General features: G+C 37.4%; 1 protein-coding gene across 2 annotated transcripts in view; it reads left to right on the top strand.

The window, feature by feature from the left end:
• Nucleotides 1-22,413, top strand: part of LOC107555602 (adherens junction-associated protein 1-like) — a 69,050-nt gene that overhangs the window by 27,941 nt on the left and 18,696 nt on the right. The window contains exons 1-2 of one of the 2 annotated variants that reach the window (XM_016238461.1): nt 7,752-8,017; nt 11,150-11,871. In XM_016238461.1, the coding sequence (XP_016093947.1) occupies nt 11,154-11,871 (718 nt within the window). In that variant the 5' untranslated portion in view covers nt 7,752-8,017; nt 11,150-11,153. Of the gene's footprint in view, nt 1-7,751; nt 8,018-11,149; nt 11,872-22,413 lie in introns of those variants that run through there. The other variant, XM_016238460.1, reaches the window with a different exon arrangement.

Raw genomic sequence — 22,413 nt, 5'->3', positions numbered from 1 at the left:
ACGTCTCCGTTCCCTCCTTCAGGGAATGAGGGTTACACAAGTAACCGAGACGTTTCTTTAGTACAATAAAAGACAAAGAAACAGACAGAAAAAGTTACATAGAAGGTTTTAAATGCACAGTTGCTTTGGAGATTTGCTGATCTTTGTAAAACTGTTTGAAAGTTTGGGGCTGGTACATTTTTTTTTATGTTTGTCATTTAGAATTACACTGAGCCACTGAGCATTAAAGAGGCCAGTTATATAGACAGGTATGCAGTGATCCGGGCTAAGCGAGGACATGTGGGCTGTCCATTCCATTTTCTGATAAATCCACAGAAACCACATTTATTTCATTATTCTTATAGGTCTTTTCACATCAACTTTGTTTGGAGATGCGATTGTCCGTATTATTCCTGTCAGGCACTAAAAATCCATCCTTTTCTCTGTCTGAGTCCAGGGGAGATACCAAAAGCAAACTTTAAAGTCTCATTCCGTAATGAAAGAAGAGAGGGATGAGGTGAATGCATTGGAGGTCATCAGTTATCTGTTTTCCATCAGACTGCTTTTGGAAAAGGCAAATATCTCTGTCAGATAAAGAGAAGAACGGTTGATGTTCTTGTCTCTCTGTTTCTTCCTTTGTATCTATTTTTCTGGCTTTGCATTTAGGCGGTTCCATCCAGTCAGATGAATAGGCATGTTTGATCATGTAGAGTTGCCCCTGGAGCAAGAAATGCATGAGGGAGAGAAAGAGAGAGAGAGCAAAAGAACCCTCACGAGCTATTCATGAGCTTCTTCTATCGCAATGCAAATGAAAGGTTTCTTGTATCTGTTGAGTTCTATTTTAGGTGTGTGAAAAGCAGCATGGAGACTTGCTCAGGGAGATACTCTCTATATAACCCAGGAAAGGCGGGCTGAATGGACAGGAAGTGTGTGTGTGTGTTTTGGCACAGGTTTGCATGTGTGTACACTGTAAAAAAAATTCCGTAAAATTTACGGTAAAAAACGGCAGCTGTGGTTGCCGGAATTTTACTGTAAAAAATACGGTAGCAACGTTTTAGGTTTTAACTTAAATTTACAGCTAAATACCGTGATTTCATTATGATATAATGTTAATATACCAACCTATTGAAGTACTGAAATCTGTTTTGTACCTTTGTAATACACTGATAACACATGATGAACCAAAAGTCACATGATGAACCAAAGCCCATCACAAGCAGCTTTTAAATAATAACATATATAGAAGGTGCACAGTATCATTCACACAAACACCAAACACCATCATGGTAACACACATGAAACTGAAATAATGCAATGCCTCAGAAAAGCCTGTGGGCATCTAAGGCAGGTTACAGGATGTCCTGTGCAGGTGAGACAGTGTGTTTCCTGTCTTGCTCCCACGCCCTCGTGCCTGCGTACATGAGCTGACCTCATAATGCAGCAGAGCTGAAAGCATAGATTATTAATAGAGCAGATATAGCTTGTGGTTTCAGGACCAGAATAAAACGAACGTTGATGCTTGTCATTTAGAATTACACTGAGCCACTAAGCATTAAAGAGGCCAGTTATATAGACAGGTATGCAGTGATCCGGGCTAAGCGAGGACGTGTGGGCTGTCCATTCCATTTTCTGATAAATCCACAGAAACCACATTTATTTCATTATTCTTATAGGTCTTTTCACATCAACTTTGTTTGGAGATGCGATTGTCCGTATTATTCCTGTCAGGCACTAAAAATCCATCCTTTTCTCTGTCTGAGTCCAGGGGAGATACCAAAAGCAAACTTTAAAGTCTCATTCCGTAATGAAAGAAGAGAGGGATGAGGTGAATGCATTGGAGGTCATCAGTTATCTGTTTTCCATCAGACTGCTTTTGGAAAAGGCAAATATCTCTGTCAGATAAAGAGAAGAACGGTTGATGTTCTTGTCTCTCTGTTTCTTCCTTTGTATCTATTTTTCTGGCTTTGCATTTAGGCGGTTCCATCCAGTCAGATGAATAGGCATGTTTGATCATGTAGAGTTGCCCCTGGAGCAAGAAATGCATGAGGGAGAGAAAGAGAGAGAGAGCAAAAGAACCCTCACGAGCTATTCATGAGCTTCTTCTATCGCAATGCAAATGAAAGGTTTCTTGTATCTGTTGAGTTCTATTTTAGGTGTGTGAAAAGCAGCATGGAGACTTGCTCAGGGAGATACTCTCTATATAACCCAGGAAAGGCGGGCTGAATGGACAGGAAGTGTGTGTGTGTGTTTTGGCACAGGTTTGCATGTGTGTACACTGTAAAAAAAATTCCGTAAAATTTACGGTAAAAAACGGCAGCTGTGGTTGCCGGAATTTTACTGTAAAAAATACGGTAGCAACGTTTTAGGTTTTAACTTAAATTTACAGCTAAATACCGTGATTTCATTATGATATAATGTTAATATACCAACCTATTGAAGTACTGAAATCTGTTTTGTACCTTTGTAATACACTGATAACACATGATGAACCAAAGCCCATCACAAGCAGCTTTTAAATAATAACATATATAGAAGGTGCACAGTATCATTCACACAAACACCAAACACCATCATGGTAACACACATGAAACTGAAATAATGCAATAAACATTCATTTAACAACATTGGGTGTTACACACAACCCTAATATACAAAACTGATAAGAAAAACTAAGAAGAAACATAGTTATTTCAACAAAAAAACATCAAATTTGAAATGTAATGCAGGGAATTCTGGGAACGTTAATTTACGGTTATTCACTGTAAATTATAGTCTTTTTCACTTCCCAAAACGGTATACTACGTTAAAATGTATGTCCAATACATGTAATGTCCTATACAGTTTTTCACCGTATATAGTAGGGGAATTTACCGTTAACCAGTTAGCAGGTTTTTACTGTAGCATTTTTACAGTCTTTTACCGTTAAATTCACGGTCATTTTTTACAGTGTACAGCTGAGCATTTGGAGGATCTGATGGTTTGAGGGCTGCTCAATCCTCTCTGCTCACTAACACTTACACTCTCTTGAGCCACAAGCCATGATGCTTATTAAAAATCTCTCTCACTGTAAAAATACCACATGATGGCTTATGACGGTTTTAGAGTTGTGTTCTCTTATAAAAGAAGTGTCTTCCACAGTGCTAATTGTCTGCATGAGAAGATTAATTTTATTTCCGTCAAGTAAATCAACATCTTTTGCAGGTCTTGTATGACACTGATATCAAGCAAACTTATTAAAATAGTAAGTAAACTACTATAGAAATTAATACATTTATACAGCAATGATACATTAAATGTATAACTAAATCATTCAGTTCTGTTTTTTTCTATTAATCACAAAATCCTGAAAAAAAATTATTCCACAATTATATTAAGGTTTCCACTATTATATAAAGCAGCACAGCTGTTTTCAGTTGAGTTATGGCTGCTGAAAATTCAGCTTTGTCCTCACAGGAATTAAAAATAATAATAAAATAGTTATTTTAAATTGATATTTCACAATATTACTGTATTTATTGTATTTTGTGAAATTTCTGAGCATTAGAGACTTCTTTCAAAACATTAAAAACTCTTAGTGACCCCAAACTTTTGAATGGTAGTGTATATTATACTATATATTGCATTACTTTATTCATTTAGCAGATGCTTTTATCTAAACGACTTGCATATAAGAAGCACAAGCTGAAATGTAGAGAAGAAGAGACAGATTGTTATTACAGACAGTTCCTTTGTTTATGGTTGTGCTAGCATATGAAGTGTTATTACACTGTTATTACAGACAGTTCCTTTGTTTATGGTTGTGCTTGCATATGAAGTGTTATTACACTGTTATTACAGACAGTTCCTTTGTTTATGGTTGTGCTTGCATATGAAGTGTCTTCAGCTGCTTCTTGAAGGTTGTGGTGATCTGAACAGTTCAGGTCGAAGTTTGCCATTCGTTCAGAGGAACAGAAAGCTTTATTGTGAAGCAGCCACCAGGCAACACTCATTCACTAACAGTAAATAAACAGAAACCAACGAAAGTCCCTTTCTAGGGTGAGATCAAGTAGAAGTAGCTACTTAAGGTAAAGAGAACATTTGACTACTTTGTAGTGTAACCATGAAACTTAAAACCTAACCTCGAAATTATAGGTTGATGAATTTTGTTAAAGGCCAAACCTCCGAACCCTAATCTTAAATTCTGATTGGTTGATTGGAATTGTGTTGATCAAGGAACAGGTACTACTTGGCTAAATCATGGTATGATGTAAGTACAGTAACAGAATGTGGTAGGTTAGTTGGGTAATGTAGTAAATCTGCTGTCTTATGTTGTTGACTGTGACTATGATATTTTGAAAGTCGCACTGAAGGTACACTTTGCAGCTCCGTCAGACTGACTTCCTGGATGAAAAAGGAAAGAAGAGCCTCAAAATAACTCTCAGATAAGCTGTTTCTCTACTCTAACCATCTTTGCTGATCCACGATTGACATTATGAACTGTGATGATTGCCCACCCATGCCTTGTCCTGACATTTTCTTCCCACTGTTGTGCTGTTGTGACTGCAGTCAGAAGCCGCAGCGCTGTCCAAGGTGCTGAAGAGAGGCCTGCTGCTCATTTGATTTGAGTCTCAGCTCCAGACAGACTCAACTATCTAGCATGTCTCTGAAACATCTCAAGGAGATGTTCACTGTAATCCCAGCATACTTTTGGTTTTGAAAGTCGCACTGAAGGTACACTTTGCAGCTCCGTCAGACTGACTTCCTGGATGAAAAAGGAAAGAAGAGCCTCAAAATAACTCTACTCTAACCATCTTTGCTGATCCACGATTGACATTATGAACTGTGATGATTGCCCACCCATGCCTTGTCCTGACATTTTCTTCCCACTGTTGTGCTGTTGTGACTGCAGTCAGAAGCCGCAGCGCTGTCCAAGGTGCTGAAGAGAGGCCTGCTGCTCATTTGATTTGAGTCTCAGCTCCAGACAGACTCAACTATCTAGCATGTCTCTGAAACATCTCAAGGAGATGTTCACTGTAATCCCAGCATACTTTTGGGACCTTTATGTTTTACTTCTGCAGGTACTGCACCTTTTTTGCTGATTCACAAATCTGTGTTTGGAGACGTAACATTGTTACACTGAAGAGCTCAGGCATGTCTTTGAAAAACTGTGAAGATAATCTCACTGATTTGCTGTACTATCTAAGACCTGTCAGCAGATTAATGTGTGAAATCTTTTCTATAGTGAGTTAATGGCAGGGCTTTGCAATGACGTCACATCTCTCCCAACGAGAGAGCAGGGATTTGTCCTTTTCCTTGGCTAAGCCTCATTACACACTCTCACATACGCAGACACCCCTGTCATGTCTCTCCAGCCTGCTTCTGATGCTTATATATCTGTATAATTACTAGGAGATCCTTCCTGAATAGCTTCCCACTGGTCATTTATAAAGCAGACTAGTAATGCTGTGCAGATAAATACAGTATTTTATTTTATTTTATGTATTTTATTCACAACTTACATTTTTTTCATGGTGTATTTAATGCAGATTTTAATGTTTTGTTATTTAATTAAATTAAATTAAATTAAATTATTTAATTCATATTTTTTATTTAATTTTGTAATTTATTAACAAATTAGCATTATTTGCCTGGCATATTTAATGTAGCTTTTAAAAGTGGCTATTTTATTTTATTCACAACTTTTTTGTCATGTCATATTTAATGTGGCTTTTAATATTATGTTACTTAATTTAATTTAATGAAATTTTATGTATTTTATTCACAACTTACATTTTTCATGGTGTATTTAATGTGGATTTTAATGTTTTGTTATTTAATTTAATTTAATTTAATTGTATTATTTAAGTCCTATATTTTATTTAATTTTGTAATTTTTTTATTTTATTAACAATTTAGCATTATTTGCCTGGCATATTTAATGTAGCTTTTAAAAGTGGATATTTTATTTTAAGTAGCTACTTTTTTTTTCATGACATATTTAATGTGGCTTTTAATATGTTTTATATTTTATTTCATTTCATTTCATAAAAACAGTAATTCATTAAATGATGGATTATTATTATTATTATTATTATTAATTATTATTATTATTCAATAGCATTTCATTTTTGCTGTGTTATTGAGAGTTGTGAAATTTCACTGGCATAGTTTGGCATTCTGAAATTTTATCATTACAAGCCTTTTGTCTTTTAGTTGTCTTTCTATCTCTCTCTCTCTCTGAGGCATTGTATGTGTCTATGTGTGTGTGTGTGTGTGTGTGTGTATGTGTGTTGAGAGGGCGTATGTGTGAAGAGGGAGTCATGTTCTGTCATCATTGTGGCAGGGATATGAAATGTCAGTGCAAGGCTGTTGGAGATATCTCCCCCACAGTCACAACACACACAAGCTGAGCTCTCCAGTGGTTCACACACACACACACACACACACACACACACACACACACACACACACACACACACTGTAGCATATAGATCAGAGCATGTGAAACATCCATTTACATCCCAGTGATCCAGCAGGAAGCATATTCTGATGCAGTGCTCTTATACGCTCATGTGCTAACGGGCCAATGTGAGGACGACAGCTGCCTGTTCATTACTGCCAGTCTCTAAATATGAAATGTGAAATCCTTCCAGTTCATTTATGAACCATATATGAAAGACAAGGGCAGTTGTGTTCAATGATGGTATGTTTTACAGTGTGGTCTAATTAGTATTGATATTCACTTTTTAATGTATATTTGGAATGAGAAACATTATCTGCCTATATTTTATGCAAGGTTTAATAATAATTACATTCAGTCAAACATAGAGTGCATACAACTTTACTTTTATTAGTCCCATCTGGATTTCATTTATAAATAATTTTGCCTATTTAAATGGCCATTTCTCCATCATTTACAGCTAAATGAGTGTTGCAGTGGGATTGTTTTTGAGTAATTCATTCACCATCATAAAAAAATTATATTTTACAAATACTTATGATTATTAACGTAATTACCTTTGAAAAAATAAGCAAGACAATAGGTGGATGTTTTAATGAGCCTATGTATTTTATACATACACAATATCTTATGGTATCTTATTGGTAGTAAGTTAACCCTTTTGATTTCACAATTACAACAGGCTAGTTATCTTATAAAATAGATTAGTATGGAATATTTGTAATTACAGATAATTCTACCTGTTCAATTACATTTTCATTATTTTCACTCTGCTTAGGATAAACCAAGTGACTGATCCAAGGATTCAGTCGGCTGTAAGAGGATCAGACTGACTCAGATATAAGCTGACCGTTTATCCAAAATGCAGGCATGGAATCCATATTTATTTGCAACACTTCTCTGAAGTGTAATTCAGCTGAAAAATCAGCCCATGAGTCATATGTCAGTGAGCATTTGGCTTGCCGTCAGAAACCATTCTGGTCGGGTTTCTCAAGTTTCGTCTTGTGTCTAGAGAGTATGTGTGAGGATTTGTAATGGAACGAGATCACGGCACTTGATTGTCTTGTGTGAAGAAATTCACTCATCGGATGTGAAGACAGCTGAGTAACTAGTACTGGATGTTCCTGAATTTTCCACCAGCCATATGCTCATCTACCAAAACCTCCCATCTCATTAATAGTAACCTGGGACAGTGCTTACCATAATCCCTCTGGATATATACTGGGCTTGCATGTGTATTTAGATATAGAATAGTCATTATTATTTGATATTCCTTCGTAATCTTCAGTCCTAAAGTCTGAGTCCATATCGAAAATATGAGACTGAAAAATTTATATAGACTTGTAAAATAAGATAAAGGTTTAGGATAAAAAATATCAATGTTATAGTGTAAAAGGAACAGAAATATTTAAGATTCTGCACTATTTCTTGGTTGCTAATCAAGTTTAACATTGATCAGACAGTCAGATGTTCTAGAGCTCAAGATGCTCTTTGGATCATTTCGAATCATGCTGGAGAATATGATCATAAGGATGAAAATTTGCTAAAAATATGTTTTGATGAAGAAACAAACTCATCTACATCTTGGATGGCCTGATGGTGAGTAAAGTTTAACTTGTAAACTTGTGCTAATAAAATTGTGCTAATATCACTAAAGGTGTGAAGCATGTATTTTGCAGCATGTGACTAGAAGTAGCTGTCTGGGGTGTTATGAAGATGGTCTTAAAGGACTTTGGTGAAACTCATGATCAGTTCATTCTGTGTTTATAATGTTAGTCCCTTTACTTTTAACAGAGCGGATATGAGCGAGATGGAAAAAGTATAGATGGTCTTATCATTTTCTTTCAGGCTTTTTCAGATAGCATATTTTCCATTTAACTTTTTAGGAACTCCCGAGCTGCTTCTTTTAACTTGCTTGTGTCAGGAAACACGTTCTTTTAGCGCTTTCATTTATTCTATAGTCTATATTTGTGCTGCTGTTAAAGTTAAGCAACTATGCACAAATCTGATGCAAGCTTGCAAACATAGTGAACATTAGCCTAATGAATATTCAAAAGGAAAATCTTCTTTATTCATCTACTTTATTCCTGTCTCTGTCCCTTGTAGTTTTAATTTATTGCATTTATTTATTTATTTTTTATGTGTTTTCAATTTATTTACTCATTTTCAGTGTCTCGCAAACATGTGCAGAATGCAAATTCGTTGAATAAACAAAACAATAATTCGCCAGTTGGCCGGTATCTTCATTAAGAACTTTAACATTACTTGGTTTGAACTGTAAGACAGGATATGTTTATATTCATGATACAATGAAATCAGTCACAAGTTGCTGAAATGTCACCACAAATTTAGAGAATATTCATATGAAAGTAATTGGAAGAGGTTTGCCTATGTCATCTTAATTGGCTTGCGTGGCAAAAAAAGCTCATTTTAAACCCTGAAAGTGTCTGTTTGTAGTCTGTGAATTCAAATTGGTTTCTTTAAAAATCTAAATATAAACAAGACCTTTGCTTTGTGGGCGGCGTGTTGAATTACAATGCTGAATCTAAATGGGTTGCATCATGCTGAAGTGACCCGAATCTTAGCTGATGCGTTATAAGTAAAGAGCAGGGAGGGGTTGTTCATGCAAAGCTGTCCTCAAAGTTTCTCACTCTCATTCACACCCTGTCTTGCGTGACCCTTAATTTAGCCCTCATTAGTATCACAGCAGCCTCCTTGAATTCACAATGTAGCCACCTAATTTCATCAAAAGCCAGCGGACGGGTGATCATTAATAGCACAACATCGGTTCCGATACGTCTCCTTAAGTAAATACAATGATGTTCCTGACAGGAATTACTTTCTAATGGAACACATTAGCACAAGGAGTGTGAGTCAGGCCCCCCGGGGCCCAGCCCAATGGGATTGAAGGACCTTATTAGTGAGGTAAAATCTCTCAGATGAGTGGTCAACCCAAGGTCCTGACCCAGTTCAGTCAGACCAGATCCCACAAGTATGTTTTTTTCCCCGAATGGAAAGTGAGAGAGAAATGTAAAGAGAGGCTAGAAGAGGGGAAAGTGGAGAGCAAGGGCCCTCTCGTAGTATGCTTGAGGAATCCATCTTATTCATGAACAGATGAAGCAGCATATCAAACAAGCTCTTAAGTATAGGTAAATGGAAAGTGCTCTTTAGATGAAAAGGGAATCTATATTATTTTCAATTCGTGGCTTTATAAACCGTTTTAGTATATAATTTTCAAGTATGACTCATATTTTACTTTGTGTTGGACTTCAGATATGATGGTTTACCAGTGGGTCAGATAACTCTATAAAATTGTCATCTCTTAACTCACAGCAACAGAAAGGCCCTTGATAGTATGTGTGGCCAAGTGTGGGCTCTTTAATCCCTCTAAATTAGCCTTTGACCGTGACCAATATTATCAAAGGACAGAAAAGATTACAGATATGCCTTGATGAACTCTCTTTCTGTCTGGATCAAGATAGATTCTTGGCTTCTAGATATGAGTGTGACAGCTCATTTCAATGTGTTTGAGGTTCTGGAATTGAAAAAACAGCACCCCTCAAGAAGTAGTTCAGCTAAAAGAAGCCATCACAGTGGAAGTTGGACACTTTGAGGTTTGAGGAGTTTGTTATTTCACTAGAGGTCTTCAAAGTGGTTTTAGGGACCCCCAGGGGACCACAAGGGGGTGTAAGGGTGTCTATGAATTTTTTTTTACAAAATGCTTTTGTAGGACTGCCATAATAATGTTTTATTATTAATGAATTATTATTATTATTTAAACCACCAAATTTGATCATACTTCATTAGTCAACATTTGAAGTGGATCAAAACCTTTCATCAAAGTTGTCCTAAAACCTAAAACCAAAATGTGTTCTTGTCTTAGGACTTTGATTAACTTTTTTGATCCACTTCAAATGTTGACTACTGTATTTCATTCTGCTTTCAAAAGACAAAAAGGAAGGTAACATGTAGGAACAAAATATCTGGATATAGTTTATGAGTAGTTTTATATATTACGTTTTAATAAAATTCTATTTGAATTTGGACTTTTTACGTAATTTCAGAAAATTTTCACAATTTAATATAAATTAGTTTTTATACATAAAATTATTTTTATACACTTTATAGTTGCACTTGTATTTTATCTGTAGCCCAACATTGTATCACGTGCAGACTCTAATTTTATGAGATACCAATAAATAACAGACATTTGGCACACTTTTATCCAAAGCAGTATGCAGTGCATTCAAGCAATATGTTTTATTAGAGCGTGCAAACCTATGATTTTTACGTTGCTAGCACCATGAGACCAATTCAGCCAGTGGAACGTTTGTTTACAAAGCAAAGTAACTGAAGAGTGCAGGCTAAGACTTTGAAAGTAAATGTCTTTGAAAACAACATTGAAGTGTGCATTTAGCATCTAGCTGTTAAAGGGGAATCACACATCTAATTAATATTGGAGTTCAATTTATGAGAACTTAGTGAGTCACAGAGCAGAACGAAGCCTAGAGCGAAAATCGCTTGACTGGAAAATGGTGTTGGAAATAAGGACATTAAAAGCCCAATCTACTGTAGTCAGTCCTTGAAAGATCTAATAAGACAGTCTTTAAGGTAAAAAAGTTGTGTAAATTTTGCCGAGCCTGCATACTCTCTCTGTGATGTATAAAAGACGCACTGATTAAGATTCTCCAATGCGGCTGATTTCCTTCTCTCTCTTTCTCTGCTCTTCAGTTCCATGGTTGCTTGGAGACCTGGAGGAATGCTGGGATGTAGAATGTGGATCCTCTTCATCCTTGTCCATCTCACAATGGATCTGTCTCTGTGTGCACCAGCAGGCCAAGGGCTCACCCTCAAACTACTGCCCAGATCAGTGCCCCGCTGGCAGCCGCACCCTCTGCCCACTCGGGACACGCTTACCGGCCAGCACTTGAGGACTCTGGGTGTCTTGCATCGTGGCATTCCCCCTCCCTTGCCATCACTAGGCAATCACGGGGAGCTGGGGGGCACCAAACTGTGGGGGCGGAAAAACCGCAGGTCACTCCAAAAACAACAACTTTGCGCGGAGTGCCCCTCTGACAAAGGGAAGTCGGTTGCATTACCAGAGTGGAGTAAATCTGATTTAAATCTGCATTTATCTCGCTCACGGAGGCAGCTGAAAGGGGACGGCTATGACTCCCTGGAGGGGAGGACCACCACAGTGGCAGGATTTATAGACTGGGGCCCTACAGGGGCTGACGAGGGGCATGAGGAGGAGGCGAAAGTGACCCCGAATGCCACCATCACCTCTTTAGCCCCTTCCACCACCACAGTTACCGTAACTAGCACTACCACACGCAGCCCCCAAAGGACGTATGCGGTGATTACAACCGCGCATCCTAAGAGGCACAGCACCACACAGCCAAGCAACTCCAGAGTGACTGCCAAACCACCGAAACCTTTTGGGGACACACCAGGTAGGGCATAAATCTGAATGGCAACTGTTTCTTCGTTTAGCTTTTGTTTTTTAATCCATGTAAGATACTTAATCAGCTTATGTTTGATTGTGTATTTTTTAATTCAGAGGCGGCAAAACACAAAGAGATATTTTTAGGGGCCGGTTTAAGATTATTCATGAACATGGCGCAGAGGTCTTTGGGTCTCGAACCACAATGCAGTGCATCAAAAACACTGTGTGGGTTCTTTGAAAAACTGAGGGTGGAAAATACTCACAAAGCTGTAATTGGCACACAACTGCTCGGTAATTTACAGCAAAGAAGGTGGTTGAATTGTCGAAGGGCCAAGAGTGTGCATCTAGCTAGCTTTTTTTTTGGTGAAAATATTGGCTTAGTCTTAAAATGTTGCTGTGAAAAACCTCAGCTGCTGTAAAATTATGGAAAATAAGCAAATGTGGAGAAAATAACACAATTTGCTGGTGTTGAAAGTTTGTCATATTGGTTAATAGGCTATTTTAAAAGTTTTGTGAAAGTGGAGATGTGTCACTTTTGCTTTTTGTGGCTAAAAGTTTCTTAAGTAGACAGAAGAATACAGTGTTTTTGAAGTAAGTCTCTTATAAATCAAGGCTGCATTTATTTAATTAAATTAACAGAAACTTGAATTTTAGCAGCCATTACTCCAGTCTTCATTGTTATATTATCCATTAGAAATAATTTTAATGTTCTTTCAATTACAATTCATGTTAACTCTTAAATTTGAACGGCAATTTTCAATTCAAATTTAGGAATTTAACTGGAATTTAAAAGGCAATTATAATTTAAATTCTAAATGGCCAGTTGATTTCACTTGGCCAGTTTTAAAGGCAGCATAGTTTCCTTTCATTTTTATGCAATATAGTGCATTTTTTCAACACTCAGTTTCTACTGAGAAATAAGCATCGTAATCATCTCTAAATCTTTCTTGATGTTCTGGAGCCCCGGAAGCCTGAAACCAGTTTTCATACGCAAAATGTTGCTTGTTTAGTCATTAACTGACTGGGCACAAAGGCAGCAAGATGGTTTTAATGCACTTTTGCTGTTACATTTATCATCTTTGGCTCCATTGCATAATCTAGGCCTTGGTACTGCATGACAGAGTAGCCTACATATGGCAACCTCAGTATCCGTCAGTAGTATTTGTGAATCCTGGGGAGATTATTCTATTCTCTGTCCTAGAAGGATGATGATTGGCATTAGCTCTCATGTTTGCCATTAGGCTGCAATCTGTCCTCTGTGTTTGGTATTGCACAGCATTAGGCTAGTCATCCATTCAGTGTGAAGTCCTTCTGGGTAGATCAACTATTGTGCTCCATAAATCTGTGCAAAAGGGGAAGTGTCTTGACACGTTCTACAAATTGGCTTGACACTATCGGTGTATGCCGTGCACTGAGATCTGTTATAGTGTACACAGTGGGCAAAAGTTTAACGCACAATTAAGTTTACACAACAGCGTGGTTCAGCACCAGCCATATTAAAAGACAGATAGCATGACCCCTAAAACAGACACATTGCCGATTTGCAGAAAAATAAATTTGAATCCCCTAATTCTACACTACAGATCTGCAGTACTGCGAAGTTATTCATCTTCGCAAGTTTTGCACATTAGCATGCCATAGATTACATTAGCTGCGAAAGATATTACCAATAAAGACTCCCATAAAATTAGATTCATGGTGAGTAATATACCAGCAAGAACAAGTTTACGACTCCCCTGAATGGAAACTTACATACATCCATGCATGTCGAATTATATTTCAGCACAAAGGTCAACCTCCAATCAAATGTCACGGCCTCATTAACCACAGGAATGATTAGCAAAATAAAGTCAATCTGGAGTGACTACAGCAGTGTCATTACATCTAAAGGCCAGCATGAGGTTTCCCTTAATCTCCAAAATGCTGTTCAAATAATCCTTCATTTCTTCTGATCTTTATAAAAGGCTAGGTGAACGCAAAATATCAATCACACCAAACTGAGAGATCACAGCCATATAGTCTAACACTAGTAGAGGAGATTGTATAGAATTATTTCCAATATGTCATAAGGGTCAATTTTTCGAAATTGAGATTTATACATAATCTGAATTGGTGTATGGTTTGTTGGCCGAGATACAACTATTTGAAAATCTGGAATCTGAGGGTGAAAAAAAATCAAAATACTGAGAAAATCGCCTTTAAAGTGGTCCAAATGAAGTTCTTAGCATTGCATATTACTAATCAAAATTAAGTTTTAATATATTTACAGTAGGAAATTTACAAAATATATTCATGATCGATATACCATAATGATTGTGTCATTTCTGAGCCATCAGTAGCATCAAATAGAATTGCAATGTGCTTCTTTGAAAGGCCTAACTGGGTTTGACACCATAACATTGACTTCACCAATGGGTTACTTTTTAAAAAAAATTTGTAAATTAGTTTTGCGGTCCTGTTTGGTGACATTAGTGATGCATGACTTGACCTTTAAAAAGGAAAGTTGGTCAACTGGAAGGATGGCCTGATTGCCGACCAGTATCACTGTATCATCTTAAGATTTTTGACCATGGCCATACGTTTTTATGGCTTTTAAAGGGGTCATATGATGCGACTTCAATTTTTCTTTTCTCTTTGGAGTATTACAAGCTCTTGGTGCATAAAGAATATCTGTAAAGTCTCAAATCCAAAGAGATATTCTTTATAAAAGTTAAGAGTCAGCCATACCTACCTAAAAATTTGGTTTTCTGCAATGTATTAAATAATGTTGTTGCAAGTTCTGCTGAATTAAATAGTAGGCAATGGCAAATAGCTGGCTAACATTGTTGAGGTTTTGCTCAAATAGTATTCAGTTAGCATCTATATATAATACATAAAATACATATACAGTTATACTTGCAAAAAAAGTATTTAGTTAGCATCAATACATTTAAAAAAAATAATGACACACAAAATCATGTTGCTAAGAATATATCTGTAAAAAATGTCATATTTTGAAAATTTCTTACGTTTTCTCTCAGAAACTGCTAGTACATTTCACAAATAATTGCAATGAAATGGAAAGTAACACATTCAAATTTTAAGTGGAAAAGCTGAAATAGTATTTTCTTGTAAAATCTCAAAAATTGAGCTCTGACCAAATTGAATTTCTGTTGTTCCAAAGATGTTCACATTACAGGAATAATTAAGGAGTGCTACTTTATGCTAATAGTGTGCTTAATACAAATTATTTATATAAAAGTGAATGTAAATAGTTCTTTTGTGTTTTGCAGCAACCCTGAGGTAGTGGTTCACATTCGTAGCGTGCTGTCACAGTATGTGCAGTAAGCAGTTTAATCTAATATTTGCTGCTAAATTAATTTGACTGGTTTGTGTTTTTTGCTTCTGTGTGTGGAAGCAAGTGTAATGGGGCCATACAGACAATGCTGCAGTGATTTTGCATATTTTAATTATCTGGTGAATAGGAAGAATACCGGTGTTAATTGCAGTTTTAATACAACTGAGGCGTGAAAATTGAATAATTTGTTTGCTCCACACAGTCCGTAGCTGTCTTTTAAGTGCTATTTTGCCATAAGGGAAAAAAATATGGCAAGTCACTCGCCAGTGACTCTAACAAATAACAAGCAACCTGAGAATATTAAAACTTGATGGAACTGCAGATGGAAAAAATTGCTTGTTGATTAGTAAATCCCTGATGAATACAATCCTTCACTCTGTTCTACACTGTCCACATGGAAAGATTAGTAAACATCAAATGCTGCATGGTGTCTCTTGATGGTGTTAGGTCTACAGTATCTGAAGTATTAATGCATTATGTAGTATGCTGCCTTGGAATGTCTTTCATATATAGTCTGAAAGTGAGTCCTATGTAGTGCCCTTAAGGCATGCCATAATTATCCATCGCTGTCAAGCTACAGCCGAACCTGTCTGATGAAACGAAATACCTATCAAGGTGAAATCCCTCCGCTTCCTCATTCAGCGAGTAGCACGGGTAAATTTAGCCTTTCACAAACCTGTACTAAACACCAGTACCAAACTGCTTCTGACATGCAAAGTAATGGGGGGAAAATAAGCAATGGGCTGTGAATACAAAACTGGAGCATTAGACATGCATACGAGCGGGTGTTAAGCGGAGTTAATTTCAAAGCATGGGAAGTGCATGGAGGTCAGTGTAACTCTTCACATGCCTGATTAAAATCCAGGACACGGACAGCATTAACTCCTTTCATTATGGTATTGTAGATGCTTTACTATCGGGGGATTTATTTTTTATTTTTTTTTGCAGGGCTCTTAAAGGGATACTTCACCCAAAAATGAAAATTATGTCACCATTTACTCACCTTCATATTGTTCCGGTAGGACTTTCTTTTCTTCTGTGGAACACAAAATAATTAATTTAAAAGAATGTTTCAAGCAACCAGTTGAGAAATTGAAAACTGCTTCATTTTTTTTTGTAAACCGTGATACATTTTTCAGGATTCTCTGATGAACAGAAAGTTCAGTGTATTTGAAATAGAAATATTTTGAAACATTATGAATGTCTTTACTGTTAATGCAAAAGAATTAAAAGTATTAATTATTATTATTATTTTTAATCTCACTCCATACTTTTCAATGGAAGTCTATCATGGTTTCCACAAAAATACGAAGCAGCACAACTGTTTTCTACATTCATATTGATATATTCAAATAAAATAGTTAATTCAAATTGTACAAATATTTCACAATATACAGTTTTATGCTGTATTTTTGGTCCAATAAATGCAGCCGTGGTCAACATAACTTTGTGCACTTTTTGAAAACCAGGGAGAATGTAATCTCTGTCCGCTTTCATTATATTGAAAAAGAGCAGCTTGAACATTCTGCAAAATATCTTTTATTTATCTTTTAATTTTTTTATATATTTTTTGTTTCACCCAAGAAAAAAGTCATACAAGTTTGGAACAAGTACATGATGACATAAATTATTTTTTGAACAAATTATCCCTTTCATTTTCCTTTAATAGCGAGCATCCAAGACAGCCTAGAAACCTTTCACTCAGTTAAATTATGAACTATATCAGGCTTTTCCCCAAGGACCATTGCTTCGCAACTGTGTGCAATGCATCAAGTCTGCTTCTCTCCATCAGCTCATTGCTGACTAGACTATATTTTAGAGTCACGTATTAGTCTTGCTGGTGACACCCTTGACTTTGCAGGTCTGTTGATACAGCACAAGGAAGATTTTATTGCTGCAGACCAAACATGATTCAGCTGTTTACCCATCCGTTTGTGTGTGTATGTGTCTGTGTGCATTCAGAGGGGTCAAGGTTTGGCCCAGTTAGCCCCTGCTGGTAGGAACCGTAATTACACAATCTAGTTCTACAAATAGCATCTTTTTTCCATTGATGGTCAACCCAAAGAACCCACAAATAATCAACTATTTTATACTTTGTATGTATTGCTACTTTTTAAAAAGTTTTTTTTTAATGTTACTACTCGTTTCAGAAGGTTCTAAGAATATGCAAAAGTAACATTCCCATAAATTTTTGCAAATTTATAAAATGGAATCTTCCCTTAACGTTCACATAGCAAAATAAATGTTTTTATACCTTAATAGGAAAATTAACAAAATGTTCTTAGAACATGGTTTTATTATGAGTGCTGGAGAGCACCCATAAGCAAATGTGTCAGATTTTGAATTGCATACTTGCAACGGATTTTCTCCAGGTATTATACATGTCCTCAGTGCATACCTGTGTGACCGTGTGTGCGTGTCCTTTGTCTCCATTTAAGATGCTAGCATTACCATGAAGATCACAGATGGAGCCATCAGGTTAACGAGTTGATTAAAATGCCTTACAGTCCTGCTGCTCAGCACTCCAAGCTCGTTATCACCTCCCCATGCTCAAAGGTTAATTGAACATTTAATAAGGAAAAGACAAAAGTATGCATTTATCCAGGCCGGACTGTGCTTAAAAGTTAATGGTTGGAAAAATAATTTTTTAGTTAATTTAGTGAAATTATGTTGTGACATCCTAATAACTCCTAATAACGCTCTGCTCAATGAAGGGTGTTCAATGGTAAAATAAGAATTCTAATAATTACTGGAGAGCCGGAAATATCGTTTCTACATTCCACTCAAATGCAAATTCTCATTTAATCCACATCTAATCCTTCTCCTGTAGAAAAACAACAGTAAGTTCTACTTTACTGAGGGACAATATGCAAGACCCAGGTATAGTTGTAATCATCATTTGGAATCTGTTACAATGTTGCATTTCTCATTATAATAAGTAACTAATTAGTAGCTAATTACATTACATTGTAACTATTTTATGTAAAGTAATGAATTAGTTTGCATTGCTTTTACTCACCAGGCTTTTTTGTATTGAAAAATGCTGTCTTTCTGTGCTCCAATAATCTTTGATTTATTCACAGTGTAGTTTGATGATATGCTATACAGTATAGGCTATACTTAAAAGGTATGACTTCATTTAGACATGACATTTTAAAAACATATACAGTATTATTTAGTCTAACTGAAATCAAACTTTTAAAGTGCATGTCAACATATCGACTGATAAGCATGACACACACTCACCAGAATTACAATACCCATAATTTTCTCATACTACAACACACACTACACATAGTTCAAATCCTACGTTTTGAACCTCAAATATATACCTCAGTTTTTCCCACCATGGTGCATGGAGATGTTTTTAATTGCATGTATCATAACTTGCATAACTTGGAAAAAGATAATATGGTGTAAACATAACAATAAAACATTAAATCAGTTTATGACTTTTTAAAAAAATAGTTAAAGACCTACACTATCATTATACAGAAGATAACAAAAACATTTTTTTTTAAATGCTCTTCACCTCCATTCACTCTACTTGTAAAATGTTACCCTCAAAATCAGCTGTAATGGAAGTTTGTTCGTTTTCTGGCTAGTGAAATACAGACATAATGTTAGGTCCCAAAGCATCTACTGGATGACCTTGTATTGTAGCAGCAGTACAGGGTTTGTAAGATGTTTTCAGATGCACTAACTTTAGGTAAAGTCGATGCTTTAAAGCAGTCATATGATGCTGCAACAGTCTGTGAGTCAGAACAGAACGCATGACGAAGCAGATATCGTCCTCTTTCGGAAGGCCAAACAAAGTAGTTTCGCTTTCACAACGAAACACAAAGAACACAAACACACACGCGTCTTCACGACATGGCGTCGGCGGCAGCAACAATACTACAGCGAGAATAAAAGTTACGCCTTCTTTCTTTGCGTGAACAATTGAGCGGCGTTATGCAAATCTTCCCACATCGTGACGTAGACATGTGGGGTCGTGTTAGAATGAGCTGTTTTAGGTAGGCGTGGTTGACTATTAACTTTTATAAAGAATATCTCTTTGGATTTGAGACTTTAGTCTTTGCAACTTTACAGATCTTCCTTATGCACCAAGAGCTTGTAACACTTCAAAGAGAAAGGAAAAATTGAAATCGCATCATATGACCCCTTTAAAGTTATTGCTTTGATGTGCTCCAGTTTTATTAAAAGGCAACATTTTCCCTGTCGAAGGTATGCTAAATTCACTCACAGGCCCCTTAGGGATGTGTCTTACCTGCATTGTAATACATGAACTATATTATGTTAGAAGTGCCGTCTTTCTCAAAACTGTTCATCCAATAGGGCCGTTCAGTTTCACCGAGGTAAACCTTTTAAAGAAGTGATAAGCTCACAGGGCAGCTCTGACAGACAGCCGTGAAGTAGTTCCATCCAGGACAACTTCATTATCTGTTAAGTAATACAATCATAAAGTCTACTTTGACCACCTCTCCGTCGTGCACTGTACAGAGCGATTGAATTATGCAGGGGAGCCTTTGACACTGGGAAAAGGCATTTAGAATAATTGCCTTTGATCCTCCTTGTCTTTCTCTTTCGCTTTTTCCTCTCCATTTTGCTCTGCTCTTGCAGTAAGGGTTTGGGAACGCTGTAGCTCAGTGGAAGTCAAGTGAGATTGACATCTTGACATCTACGTTAATTGGCAATCGTGATCCATCAGCAGGTGCGATGAGAGTTTTCCCGCAATCAGGTGGAGCGTGTGGGAGGACAATAAACAGAGCAAAGGGGGGAGAAGTTTAACACCCGGGGGAGGGAAGACTTCAAACCCTTTTCCCTCCTCTACAGATCCAATGCAATCCAAATTAGAGCTGGATATTTGCTGTTTGTGGTTGTCGGTTGGTTGGCAAAGATTTTCATCAAGCCCGTTTCCACAAATGAATGAGAGAGGGGCACTCAGCAGGAGTTAACAGCTCTGCAAAGAGAAAGCTGATGCAATCAAACGTAAATTCACAAAGAGCACAAGGATATAACTGATGGAGATTTAGTCATTTTCACTGGTCTGCGAGAGGAGAACTGGTGCAGAAATAACAGTTTTTTTAAATAATGTACTGAGCAAATAGGATTTACACATGAGAAAGCCTGTGCTTGTATTGCTATTCCTATTATTGCCCATGAATAAGTTACGATTCCATTCATTAGTGGAACCCTCTCATTCACATCCATTTTTCGGTGTAGATGCTTTTAAAACTTTTAAAATTCAGTGGCCATGAAGCATAAATTGGGAAACTAAACAGGTTCTGTTCCTGCACTGAATTATAAAGCGACAGTGTAGTGCTGTGGGCTTTGTTACATCACACTTGTTTTGGAACATAGGGTACAGCACAAAAGAAGATATTTTGAAGAATGTTTCAACTGTTTTTGCTCATACAAAGAAAGTCAGTGGAGTTCAAAAGAGCAGTGAACTCCATTTTAAAAATAAAATACATTTTTAAAAATATCTTCTTTTATGTTCCACAGAAGAAAGAAAGAGGTTTTGACGGTGAGCCAATGATAAACATAATTTTTTTCCCTTTAATTGATCATTCATAATGAAAGATATTACTAAATTTATTCAGCAAGGGTGCTATTTGAAATAAATGCTGTTCTCTGTTCATTTAAAAAATCCTGAAAAAATGTCTAACTGTTATATCAAAAACAGATCAACTGATATTAAAAATAAACGTTTCTTGAGCACCAAATCAGCAGATTAAAAAAAAACAGTTTTTCCATTACAGAAATAACATTACATTTTAAACTATATTAAAATACAAAACAGTCATTAAAAAAAAATTTTTTTTTCAAACAAATGCAACCTAGTGTAATGCCCCTGTGGACTGTTTATTGTGGTTTCTTCCCCTTTTGTTGGTTTAGCCCGTACTAATCATCAGTTAATCACCTCATTGTGCTCACCTGTCTGCCCCTAGTTATCTGCCCTATATCTGTTCCTGTCTCTTGTATTCGAGTTGGTTGGTTATTGTGAATGTTACCCCGAGAGTGTGTGTGTGTGTGTGTGTGCGCGCGCGCATGTTTATGTGGTTTATGAGGACACAAATTTGTATAATAACATGGGTATGACATAGGTATTACAACGAGAAGGTGATTTATGAGGACATTTTCAGTGTCCCCGTTATTCAAAAGGCTTATAAATAATTCAGAATGAGTTTTTTTGAAAATCTAAAAATGCAGAAAGTTTCCTGTAAGGGGTAGGTTTAGGGGTAGGGTTGGTGTAGGGCAATAGAAAATACGGTTTGTACAGTATAAAAACCATTACGCCTATGGAGAGTCCCCATAAACCATAAAAACAAACCTGTGTGTGTGTGTGTGTGTGTGTGTCCTATCTGGATCTGCCTTGTTGTGTCTACATTAAAAGTCATTATTGGAATCTTTGTCATCCTCGTCATCCTGCCTGCCTCCACACACCTTGTCGTGACAGAATAACCGGCCCTAAGTAAAGTATAGCGGCATCTTTCCCCTCGTTTGTTTTTCCGTTTTTTGTCAGTTTTTATTTTTCGTGTTATGGATTACCCTGCCTTCCAAATCCTCCTGCTGGAGCAGGGGGAACGCTCTCTTGAGGACCACACAAATGACTTTCTGCCTTCATCGAGTGGGTGCTGGTGTCCTGCAAGTCGCATCTGACCGTGGACATCACTGACAACAACACCAGCTCCACTCCGGACCCTGAGCCCAGCCCACCAACTCCCCGCAGTACGGAGCATAAGCCTGAGCCCACCGATGACGGAGAGCCATTTCCCGCCGCGATCCACGAGCCGGAGCGAAGCCCTGCAGCTGAGAAGAGGATCGCCTCGGATGTTGAGCCCAACCCGTCAGACCAGGTGCGAGAGCCGGTGACAGTGCCCACCACGAGGGAGCAAGCCGTGGACGGTGTGAGCGCGGAGAGGAGCTCCGCCGCCTGCATCACAGCTGAGGGTGAGCTGACTATGGCGGGACATAAGGCCCAGAATATGGAGGGAGGTCAGTGTCATAACGAGGAGGAGAGACCTCTGAATCCTCAGTTCAGCCCAGGAAGGGCTTCTGATCCCCAGTTCAGCCCAGGAAGGGCTTCAGCCCAAGAGCTCTCTCCAGTGCCCGCTCCTCAAGTATGCCCGCCATCCAACCCGCTCCTGCCTCCTCCACCGCTGTCGTCTGGCAGCCCCTCTGCTCGCCCTCAGCCCACCATCATTG

The sequence above is a fragment of the Sinocyclocheilus grahami genome, unplaced genomic scaffold (assembly GCF_001515645.1).
Source record: "Sinocyclocheilus grahami isolate Dianchi unplaced genomic scaffold, SAMN03320097.WGS_v1.1 scaffold539.1, whole genome shotgun sequence".
Lineage (NCBI taxonomy): Eukaryota > Metazoa > Chordata > Actinopteri > Cypriniformes > Cyprinidae > Sinocyclocheilus > Sinocyclocheilus grahami.
The sequence above is the reverse complement of the archived record's forward strand: the minus strand, read 5'-3'. Positions and strand labels throughout refer to the sequence as shown.